At 36.9% G+C, this 12,590-nt stretch overlaps 1 protein-coding gene across 7 annotated transcripts in view; it reads right to left on the bottom strand.

The window, feature by feature from the left end:
* The window catches only part of ASAP1 (ArfGAP with SH3 domain, ankyrin repeat and PH domain 1), a 161,887-nt gene that overhangs the window by 39,026 nt on the left and 110,271 nt on the right, over positions 1–12,590 (bottom strand). For all 7 annotated transcript variants that reach the window (XM_037378731.1, XM_037378728.1, XM_037378729.1 and 4 more), the window contains 5 exons: positions 6,559–6,722; positions 4,887–5,020; positions 3,800–3,891; positions 2,858–3,044; positions 273–358 (listed from right to left, as the gene is read on the bottom strand). In XM_037378731.1, coding sequence (XP_037234628.1) covers positions 273–358; positions 2,858–3,044; positions 3,800–3,891; positions 4,887–5,020; positions 6,559–6,722 — 663 coding nt within the window. The remainder of the gene's footprint in view (positions 1–272; positions 359–2,857; positions 3,045–3,799; positions 3,892–4,886; positions 5,021–6,558; positions 6,723–12,590) is intronic.

The following is a 12,590-nucleotide window of genomic DNA, read 5'->3' as shown; positions in this document are numbered from 1 at the left end:
TGTTCTAAAATAACGCTCTCTTTTGCTCTACATAGTTTTTCCTTTCATCTTGTTTTTATGTAACTGCTTGCTGTGTTTTTAAATCTGCACTTCTTTCCCTCTACTCATTAGGAACAAAGGTCAACTCACAGGTATGTTTCAAAATAACATAATTTACTATCTACGGAGAATGATTCTAAGTGATGAGCAAACACTGACCAAAGTACTGCAAGAATAGCTTTGAGCACATATATTTTTCATGCACAATTTAATGAAAAATGAGCAATCCATACCAGTTTTGTACAAGGAAGTCAACCAGATGGAGAGAGGTTTGGTCAGCAGTCCGGACTGCTAAATGAAGTGCTGTTTCACCTGGCTCCTAAACACATGGAAATAGAAGTTAGATTTCTGGAAAGCTTATAATATCACGCCTACCGAGATATATGTCGCTCACTCTTTTACAACAAGTCTTTAAAAAGAAAAAATATTAGTAGGAAATCACAATGTTATTGCCTTTCTGATCTCTAGAAGACCACATGCTTCAAAGGAAATGGCATCACGCTTTCTGAGATCACAGCTTCTTCAAAACCAGTCTTCCTTTTTTCCCAGCTAGATGGAACAATCCCAAGGAGCCTTTAACCATTTTAGCTACTAGCAACTAACAGTGATCCTGTCAAGGAATACTGAGCAACTTTACAGTACTCGCTTTAAGACAACATGGTGAGCACCATGCACAGCCACAACTCTTATTTCCTACAAATCCAGGGGAAAAAAACTACAAAAAAAAAATATCATAGTCCTACACACATTACATCACTTGCAGAATCACAGAATTGTTGGAGTTGGAAGCGACCTGAGGAGGTCATCTGGTCCAACCACCCTGCCCAAGCAGGGTGGGCTACAGCCAGTTGCTCAGGACCACATCAGGTATCTTTTTGACTATCTCCAAGGTCAGAAGGGAAAAAAAAAAAAACAACAACAAAAAACCACATTTCCTGGTGTTCAAAGAGAACCTCCTGTATTTCAGTCTGTGCCCACTTGTCTCTGGTCCTGTCCCTGGGCACCACTGAAAAGAGCCTGCCTCCATCCCTTTGCACCATCCCTTCAGGTATGTATATACATTGACATGACCCCCCTGAGCCTTCTCTTCTCCAGGCTAAACAGTCCGAGATCTCTCAGCCTCTCCTCACGTCAGGTGTTCCAGACCCATAAACATCTTTGTGGCCCTTTGTTGCACTCTCTCCAGCACGTCCAAGTCTCTCTTGTACTGGGGAGCCCAGAACCGGACACAGTACTCCAGCTGTGGCCTCACCAGTGCTGAGCGGAAGAGAAGGATCACTTCCCTCAACCTGCTGGCAATAGTTTGTCCAGTGCAGCCTGGGGATACCATCGGCCTTCTCTGTCACAAGGGCACACTGCTGACTCATGTTCAACTTGGTGTTCACCAGGACCCCCAAGTCTTTTCCTGCCAAGCAGCTTTCCAGCTGGGTGGTCCCCAGCAGGTATATATTAGTGCATGGGGTTGTTCCTCCTCTGATACAGGGCTTCACATTAACTTCTCCTTCTCTTTCCTTCTCCTGAACTTAAACTGAATCATACTTTAATTTTTATATATATATATATAACATATGCATCGATGTATTTAAATGAAAATATAAATGCTGTTTAATTCACTTTAAAAGTTGCATGAGAAATTAATCTAAAACCAGATTTCATTAACTCCTATTGAGCATAAAGGGCACTGGAAAAAAGCGTATTACAGTACTTATATTTAGAACTAAAGTCACAACTTTTTAAAAAAAATACAACTTTATTAAACATCAGGGAATTTACAGTGGAGAATGCTGCTATAAATGTCCTAACTGCAGACCACATTTCAGCTGGTGTTCATACCTTTCTAGGTATCACCAACTGTAATAGCTAAGAAATGCTAAGGAGCTAATTCTGTGGTAACTGCTATGGATGACAAATATAGCAAGTTTACCTTTAGTTAGAGAATTTGTAATGTGTTTCCATAATAAGCACTTTGTGATATCTCTCAGGTGCTGAGACTATACTGAACTTGCTCCCTCCACTCAGTACAAACAGGTATTCTGTCCTTTGCCAAGTTAGTATTTTCACAGAACTTGTTGCAAACATTCTCTGGACATCTCTCCAAGTTAGGTTCAAAAGTAATAGGAGAAACCACGACTGACCAAGTGGTTACAAAGCATCAGTTACCTATAAAAACAGGTTATGTTGCTCCTAAGCAACATTACTACATAGATATTTGAGGTCAACCTGGACCGATTTTTCAAATAAACCCTGTTACTGCCTTCAAAAGGAAGAACAAGTATTCAGAATTTCATCTAAAAAAAAATAACCACCAAAACCCCCTCTCTTCCTAGTTGAAAGAAATTGTAGTTTTTGTAAATGTTTCCACAGAAGCTGAGAAAGCATCGGATTTACTCTTTTCTAATACAGAGTGAAGAGACACTTGCATACAGTCCATAATGTGTTCCTTCAGCAATTATTTAAAAACATGTATGATACTGTCTGTGATCTCAGATGACTTCAGGTTATCAAGCCAAGGATTCTCTTCTCTGGGCCTTTTCCTAAAAAAACATACTGCAGAACAGGTACTTTTCAACGTATAGTTGCACCTAAACCAACGTATGATATTACATTTCAGACTCCTTTAGAACAATGGATGACAACAGATACAGTTGCCTTTCTCCTTCCCACAAGGGTGCCACATTAAAGAAAGGAGGAAGAAACCTCACCATTTTAATCTGTTATTTATTTTGTTTTAGCATATAAGGTAGCAGCCCTGGGTCCTGGACATTTAACAAATACACATTATTTAAAATACTCTGCTTTGTTTACCTGATAAGCTTACCTGTCCAGGCTCTAACAGTGGCTCCATTAGCTCTACCCCCTCTGCATAGACTTGAATTAGTGCAAGTAAATCCCTGGATTTGACAGCCTCAAGTAATTCATTCAGTTTAGCTGCTGCAGATGCACAAGTCTTCCTAGAGAACTTATGATCTACATATTTAGCAGTGATAAATTCCTTACGTGCAGTCCTGTGGGGTGTGAAAATAGAGCTTGGTTTAGAAATTTTTAGAAAAAAATGGGTCAATGATTTAAATTTAAAATCACCTTGTCTAACCCAGGAGTTGAGAAGGGAAGAGGAAAAAACTGATACTGTTGTTTATTATTATGATGCATGTCTTTCTTGCAAACCAGCCTGAAATAAGGTACATATGCAATTTTATCCTACCTTCTTGTTAGATACAAAAATTACTCTGACTCTGGGGACTACGACCAAATTAAAAACAAAATCCCAAAATGTGATTTTTCTTGGAAACATATCTACATGTTAAAACAGGACAAGCATTAAAAACAAGCTAAAAACACAATAAACAGGTTAAACGGTCTTCTGTGGCAAAACTACATCTGTTTGCTCTGTCTAACTCCTACACCAAGGAAAAGAAGAGAAAGCTCATCACTATCTCAAGACAGTATCTGAAAACAGTGTCATTTAGTCCAACTCTATTTATTACCGAAAAGTATAATACAAAACTCAAATACATTAAAGATTCAAAATAATGAATCTTTAAAGTCAAATGTAACATTTTTCTGCACTGAGAGGCTGAGGTAGCAAAAATGTGACCACATGACAAGAGACTGTACTGAGAAACTCCACAGTTGAGTAAAAAACCCCAGTCTTCTGCCATCCCAGGCCTCCTCTGGCTTGGTTACTGTTTAAGGCATTTTACATCATATACATATTCCACAGTAAATTTAATGTTAAAGAATTTAGACAGTCAAAACTTACATATCACTTGATGGACTGGGTTTAGGTGAAGGACTAGGTAAATTCCCTTCCATAATATCATTAAAACTAGTATTTCCTACATTCTTGGCCAGCTGCAATGAGAGGAGAAAAAGAAGTTTTTTGTATTTATATATAAATATATGTAGGTGGTGGTTTTTTGGATCTAACAGCAACCTAAACACTGGCTATTAATGTGCATTTTCCACACTATTAATAAAAGATGGAACACACAGGACTGCAAAATTAAAGCACGATAATTACATTTAAATATAAAGCAATTAAAAAATACTTTAAAGTGTGAAACCTATCATCCCAGAACTTGTACAGCAGGCTTCACTGTCACAGCTAATTATTTATACTTCAAGACAATCTGCCTCCAATACAAAAACAGAATGAGGAACTAGCAGCACGAAAACTGAAACAGTGGTAGTACACTGACCAGGAAGCTACTTTTGGGAAGAAGCTCAGACCTACTGGAAAGTCATGCTTAGTAAAATTTGATTTAAAAGAGTAGTACCTTTGCAAACAACTCAAGATTTCAAAACAAGTAGTAGTGCTAATGTTAAACCTACACACAAATCCAGAATTGTCTCCTATCAATTTTCCCACACAAAGTTTCTGTAACAAGTGTCTTCTCACAGGCCAGACACAGCTGAGGAGATAAAATCTGCCATAACTGTATTAGAAGATTCATCCAACATTTTTCTATCGAAGTTAGCAATGGTCGTTCTCACTTCTCAAGTTAAACTAGCTTTCATTTTTTTTTAATCACATGAGATTTTAGTCTGCCTTGATTAAGGGTTAAGATCAGCTAATGAGGCAAAATTCTCATGGCACTAACCACAATGGATGTCAATATTAATTCTGCAAAACCTCAAGAAGCAGTAAGGTCAAAAGCATCGATAATACATAATAGTAAGATCCCTCCCATAAGATACATACAAAATTATCAAGACAATATTCTGCAAAACCTATAAACTGAAAAAAATTAACCATCAATTATATACCTGAATGTTACCTACACACAGGTTAATATTTATATTTGACTTCAAAAAAAAGAAAATCAAACCAAATTAAAGAAATTTACCAAGAGTTCAGACGTTCCTAATTTGTCTAATTCCAAAGACTGGATTCGAGAAATATGGACACCCATTTCTCTGTGTATTCCAGAACACTCAATGCAGGTTAAAATGCCCAAATTAGTTGATAGCCATGTGGGATCTGCAGAATTGAAAAACAAAGTATTTAATCAAAGTCCAAGCATAGGTTTTCAAATGGTGGTAAGAAATTCCAATGTATTCTGAAACTATTCTTCATTTAATGTTTTAACAGATGGAAATATTCCATACTTTTCTTCAAACTGCAGTGCAAATTCTACCACAGATTGCTACCAATGGAATTAAGTTTTTCAGATTCAGGGATAGTCCCAAAGGCACTGAATTTAGATTTATAAATCCGTAATAAATGATTGTATTTGAATAAATTTAGGATTTGTTTCTTGTAGAAATAAGGCAAGGTTTTGTTTCCTGTTTTTAAAAGGAACAGATCTCCTAAATTCCACTGCTGGCAACCTCTGAAGTTTTAATCTTTACTTTTTTAGCTTTAAACAGTATTCCTTCAAAAAGATTAACCATAGCACTTTCCAAAATGTAAAATAGTAGGAAGTCGTAGAAAATTTAAGGAATGATGGGGAAAAAATAACTGCTGTCATAGAGGAGATCTGCACATAATATTAGCATAGAACTTGTACTATGAATGCTACATAGGAAGCAGGACCAGTTTTTATGGAAAAGAAAAAGCTCCAGACATATTTTGCACACATACATATCTTCTAATTAATCTCTTCCTTGATCTTAAATAGTAACTGATAAATCATTAAATCAAGAGTTTTAAAGCAGCAAGCTTGGGTGCAGGAGTGAAGCTAAAATAAATTAAAAGATGATTGAGAACTATTAATCCACAGTATCTGTAGCTTTACATGATGAAATAGTTGAATGAACCAACTGCAGGATTTGACATAATTATATTCCATTTTATATTTTTATCTAGGTATTTCTTATTTGGATCAGTGCTGCATCAGTAAGCATTTTCAAGATACATACTATCTCCTGAGTTCCAAATGAACATCACCTTCTTGAAGTGTCTCTTTAGATGTGAAAGCTGTAACAGCTGCCAACTACCATATCAATTCAGTAGTGCTATGACAATTTTGACGCTTTTCAAACTCTAAGTGACATATAACTGACCTGTAACTCTGTACTTCTGAAGATATTATCTGATAGGATTCCAACTCTGGATCTCATTCTTTGCACAAGACTACTTATTTAACCTCTGAATGTTTTTGGTATTGCAATCCCAGGAGTCTTATGCCAAGATAAAACCTCAGAGTAGGATCCTGGCCAGGTCAATTTTTCCACAATCATTGTCTAAGCATTACTCACTTCTACTTAGTAGCATGCACAGGATCAGTGATGCCAAGCAACTTCCATTCAAGTGCAACAAGCATCTAGAGACAGTGCAACAAGAACAGTTCAAACTCCAGAGGGGCTTGAACTGCTGGAAGTAAGCACAGACAACACAAAAATATTTTAGTGAATTAAACGGAACTAATGTATAAAAATTGTATTTGTTCTTTTAAAAACAGGGTGAAGACTGATCAACATATCACTTAGAAAATGAGTTTGCATTCTACAAACACTTATTTAAAGAAATTACTTTGCTCCCAACAAGAAGTTGATGACATTAACAAATTGAGATACCTGGTGAGCCACAATCACAACAGACTTCATTGCCGGGTAATCTCTGTATGTCATCAATAATGGCTTTTGTCAGATCCTCTAAACTGTTTTCCCCTGTGCTCTGCTCTCCACGGAATGCCATATTTAATGCTTCTTCTTTGCTGTTAGTCAATACTGATATCCATCTAGCACAAGATAAAGACCTTAATGAAGATCTGCATTTGCAAATACAAGTTAATCTATAAAAATGTAGAAAGCTTGCCAGGAACAAAATATTAGTGGGAATATAGGGAAGGGCTGTATTGTGAGAGAGACCAAGTGGGGAAAGAGGGGAGACTGAAATGACGATGTGAGAAAAGGTAAGTAAGAATGAGAAAAGAGAAAGGAGAGAAAGTCTTAATTCTAAAGTCCTTTTGGTGAACAATTTTAGAGCCAAAGCAGCACAGTTCTCAGGTTCCTCAAATAAGCAGAAGCTGTGGAAGAGAAAGGGTGCAGTTAAGCTCCTGTAAATTGAACTGCTTTAAAAGTAGGTGTCCAAGATATTCCTGAAGTCTACCCCATTATTAAGGCAGAAAATTATAACCACTACTTTCTCCAGCATGCATCTCTCTCTTCATAGACAAGACAGCAAGCACATTTTCGAATGTGCCGATGTCTAGTTGCCTTTCAAAATGCAGGTCTCAGTGTGCTAATCACTCAGACAGTAATGTCCAAATTAATCAAAATTACCATGGCAACAAATGGGGTAAAGAAGAGAAGATGACAGCAGAGTAACAATGCTGATAGCCAACATAAAATTTTAAGAGCAACTGTTGACTAAAATAAATCAAGATTTTTTAATGCTATTTCAGGCACTAGTTCATCCCACCCCCCCAACCACCCTGCAAGATTTTTGTTTACACAACAATGTTTTAATTAAAAATGAACAAAAAACCTCTCAGTGGCTGCTGCCCTACAGGTGGAAGTAAAGAGAGGAAAGCAGTTACACTAAGAACAAGCACACTGCAGATGCAGTGTTGTCTTATTTACAAAAAAGCACAAGTTAAAAAACAAATAATCCTCCCAGGTATAGTGATTTTATGTATTTTTAGATTCCCCTGCAAATACACATGTTTTACACAGAAATACTTTAAATTGGCAGTGGTGTCAATCCATTTCCTGTTCACAATATCCCAGTTATCTGCAATCTTCAATCTTCTGATGCGCTAAAACGGCTATGGTCACCTAAACAAACTAAGAAAACCTCAAACTGAAATTCCTGATTTCTCACTGAAATAATAATGCAAAGATTAAAGGACCTGAGGGAAATTTATGTATATAATCTTGTAATACAGATTCAGATCCTGAACTGGTACATTGGCACTGTATATTATATACCTGATATGCACATGTTTTTGAAATTTTTATGGGCAGAGAATAATCTGGGAACTTGTACTTAACAGAAGATGCTTAAAAATATTGAAAAATAATCTTTAAAAATAAAGAAGAAACTGAAAGATTTGAAATTTGCTCCATAGTTTACAGATATATTTATATTAATCTCTGTCTCTCTAGTTACATGATAAAATATAAGAACCCACACTAGATGGCATTCTTCTGCAATTTTTCTGATGAAATCCAATGTTAAAGAAATAAGAGGCAGCAGTGTCTTGTTTCTAATATTGTACTAATGTTGGGTTAAACACACAGAGTAAAATAATCATTAAACTCAGACAGACAACATTTATTCTGACATTTGTTGACAACTTCTTTCAGGGTTACAATTTGATTAGTTTGTTAAAAAGTCAGAATTTTAATAAAACTCAACTATGCAGTAACAATTAAAAAAATTATTAGATGCAATTAAAATAAACACAACATGACTGAGCCAGCTGTTAGTTTGATACGGATTTCTGTATTACAAGTTTCTAAACTGTAAGATCAAGAATGATTTGGCTTGCATTTTCCCAGCTAAAAGGAACTTGCTGTAGCCTTGGGGCTGCCCATCATTGGTGTCATCTCTGAGACAGTCACAGCAAAAAGCATCAGTGTCAGCTCCTCCCAAACATCAGGAGCAAGGCCAGTTTAACACACACACATCCTTAATCACTGGTATTAATTATATAAGACTACCCAGTTGGTCACCAGGCCTTCTTGGCAGTCTGTACACTCAAAAATAAACAATTCAAAATCAGCAATTACAATATATTAATTCAATGTTGATAGCTATTAACAAGTGTCTTATGACTGCTGTTCTTACTCTTTGTCTTATCTGTACTAGTCTCTCCCCCTCCTTGCCCTTCCTTTTTTTTTTAAAAAAAAAAAAAAAGTATTTGCTCTATTTCACAAGACCACCAGTGTCAAAACAACAACCAAAAAGCTTCTGGTAATACTCTGATATTTCAAATAGTCTTTCAAATAATTTAAAAATTACTCAAGTCTTACAGAATCACTCTGTCTTCTATATAATACAGTAAGACAGGTTGTCCAATCTTCTACTACACTTCTTTTTCTGGATCTCAGCAGTTTCTTGTGATCCTTTAAAGCATTTTGTTTGCTGGAGATCCTCTGTTTTGAAGAGACTCAATAGGCTAAACAAAAATCTGGCATCATGGTTGACTTCTGGATCCAACGAACGAAACAGAAGTCTTCATTAATCTCGGGTGGCCAGACTCTCAGATTCCTCTTATTTTTCTTCAGTATTTCTAAGCCAATAAAAGATCCTTCCATCTCCCCCAAGAACAACCACCAGTCTAATAGTTTTCTGGTTTGCAATAAAAAAAAATAAATATCTCTGTCTCTTCTGACAATTGCTACTGCAACATTGCTGTTGCCAGATAAATGCATAAACAGCACAAGAATACCATAATATTTTTTCAAATATTCAGAAACAATTTTTTTGTGAAGCAACAGATAGTATTAACTCAGTCTTCTTAAAGTAAAAAATGTCTGAAGACTGTTGCTGAACATGAGACTGAAGTTAGACGTGTGCTTCTTCATAGCAAAAATTCCGAATCTAGCTTTGTTTATAATCCAGGTATTTCCTACAGAAATGGATACACTCTTGACCTTCAAAAAAAAGGATAGAAAAGAACTAAAAGGTCACATCTAGAATATGTATGGCCCTATCCACAATTATAAAAAAGCAGAAAGCATCTATTATTGTATGCATTAAAAAAACCTAAATCTGGTAGTTTTAGAAATCTGAGGTTATGTTCCTTATAATATACACATAAATATATTTATACACACACACACACACTTTCCCCCCTAACCCCGGCACACACCTTGCTTCATCTACTAGAGAAACTAATAATCCACTGAGAATTTAAGGACAGTCAAGCAGTAATTAAAAGGTCAACAGACAGCTAGCTGGATAGAAATCAAGAAATGCAATGGACTAAAGGAAATGTTTGAGGGGAAGCAGCACTAAAACCTATAGCAGAATGTAGGCTTCAGTGATTCATATTTTAAACCATCTGCTTATTTTAATTATTATTTTTAGGTAGCTTGAGAAGCTATTTATGGAAGCAGTTTAAAATGATCACTAGGAAAACATGTGCAAGGTCAGTTGAACTAGTGTACGAAGAAATGCATCTTGCTTTTTCCTCTATTTAGATACAAGCCTGGAAGGAAAGCAATTTGAGAATCTATGCATTTATTTTTTTACTGCTGCATGAAGAAAACAAAAAAAAGACAGAACAGAGGCAGCACTAAAACTGGGTGGACAAAACACAAGTGAAGAAGAAAGGGTCAAGAGAAAGGCACACATATACAAGTCAAGTGGAAACTGGAACAAGAGGATGACCACTCTGAGGAGCTACATCACGTAGTTCCTGCAGAACACTCTTAAATCAATGAAGGACAGAAGTAAAAGGGTGCTGTTCACATGACACCTGAGATAATAAAGCTATTTAGGACCTACTCAGTGACTGCACAAGAAAAACAGAAGACTTGGTTATATTGCAGTTTTTCATATATTAGCAGTCATTATGATTCATGAATTTCAATTAACTGAAATTACTGCAGAAATTTTCCTAAAGAAAAAAAAAGTTGTGCACTCAAAGTACACCCCTCTGAAACAGAACACTTGTCTGAGTAGCATTACAATACCTTTTTGTTGGTGACCTACGGTGCCAATACAGAAAAATGCACTTAGCATCTATTAGTTTGTCTGTATGTATTCCAATACTTGGATGCAACTCTTATCTTTTCAGCTAAATGGAACTTTTCAAACTTGCAACAACATAAAAGTACTACACTCCACACTGCAGTGGTGTGACTCCACCTTGAGTTCAGAGTGTAGTTTTGAGCACCTCAATGTGAGAACAATGTCAAACTATTAAGGCATGTCCAGAGCAGGGCAACCAAGATGGTTAAAGGCCTCAAGCACAAGACTTCTGAGGAGCACCTGAGGTCACTTGGTTTGTCCAGCCTGGAGAAGAGAAGGCTGAGGGGTGACCTCGTGGCAGTCTACAACTTCCTCAAGGAATGGGGAGGTGCTGATCTCCTCTTTCTGGTGACCAGTGATAGGACATGAGGAAATGGAATGAAGCTGCATCAGGGGAAGACCAGATTGAACATTAGGAAAAGGTTCTTCACTAAGAGAGTGGTCAATCTCTGAAACAGGGTCCCCAGGGAAGCGGTCATGGCACCAAGCCTGCCAGAGTTCAAGCAGCATCTGGGCGATGCTCTTAGTCATATGGTTTAGTTTTAGGTAGTCCTGCAAGGAGCAGGGAGTTGGACTCAATGCTTATGGGTCCTTTCCGACTTGAGATATTTTATGATTCTGTATTCCAGTATCAATCATTTTCTCAGCCATTGGACTTTAAAGCAATAAACCAGACTTCAGTGGTAAACAAATAGGAACTATGCTTCTAATGGGAAACAAAACCAGCCTGGCACTTCAAACCGTTCCAGCAGGCAGTCAGCTAAACCAAATTTATTGACCTGCCAATCACAAAAAGAATGTTATTAACATATTCTTCCCCTACTGTGCTCACGAGTTAAAACAAAAAAACCCCAAACAAACAGAAAAAACCTTCACCTTTTAAAGCAACAAATAGAGTAAAAACTAATTCATGGCAGAGACACAAAAACTTCTGACTCTTCTGACCAGTAATGCATTTGACATGAACTGTATTTTCTTCTCGACTGAGAAAATTACTGGAATAATTAAGTTCCAGAATGAATGCAGTAAGGATGATTAGCGAGTCAGCTTTGCACTCTAAGAGACAACATAAAGCGCTGGAGGCTCTGGAAGGAGCCAGCTGCATGACAAAGAACTCTCCAGCCTTCTCATTTCACCCATGCCTCCCAACACTGAAATGTCAATGCCATTGCCTCCCAACACTACCAAACACATGAAATAACTACAAACATTCCCTGTACCTTTAAAACACACATGGAGCAGCAACACAGCCTTCTGTTAGAACATGGACATGTAACAAAAGAGTGCAACAGTGCTGAAGAATGAAGCAGCCTGGGAAGGCTCAGGCTTGCTGCCCTCTTCACTAGTATCTTTACTCCCCAAATTGTCAGGTGATTGTAACGTTCTGCACAACACATGTCTGATGACACCAGGAGCAATATTCAGGAGGAAAGAAGTGGTACATGGTTCTCAAGACAAGAAGTAGTTCTGAGGTAGCAGGACACAAGATTGTTTTAAAGGAAATATGGTTGGAAACATGAATTAATGAAGCAAGTTACTGGATTCTGAAGTACAAATCTCAAAGAGATCTGCTTTGCTGTTTATTTCTAGGCCTACAGTAAAAAAGATGCATTACCTGTAAATATTTTTCTGTGTTACATGGAGATTTTTTATCTATTTATTATTTTTAATTTAGAGGACAAGGTAGGATCAGGAGGAAAAGAAGTACTGCAAAAGAGTAACTGCAAAAGAGGGTTGACACAAAAGATTTAAGAATTTTAAAATATTTCATTTGAACCCTCATAACCTGACCTACTATATCATGCTAATATCAACTGCACACGAACCACATGCTGGCAGGGTAACACAATCTAAATTTTTTGGGGGGTTGGGTTTTTGGTTTGTTTTTAATGTTACAAGGTTT

The sequence above is a fragment of the Falco rusticolus genome, chromosome 3, assembly GCF_015220075.1.
Source record: "Falco rusticolus isolate bFalRus1 chromosome 3, bFalRus1.pri, whole genome shotgun sequence".
NCBI lineage: Eukaryota > Metazoa > Chordata > Aves > Falconiformes > Falconidae > Falco > Falco rusticolus.
The sequence above is the reverse complement of the archived record's forward strand: the minus strand, read 5'-3'. Positions and strand labels throughout refer to the sequence as shown.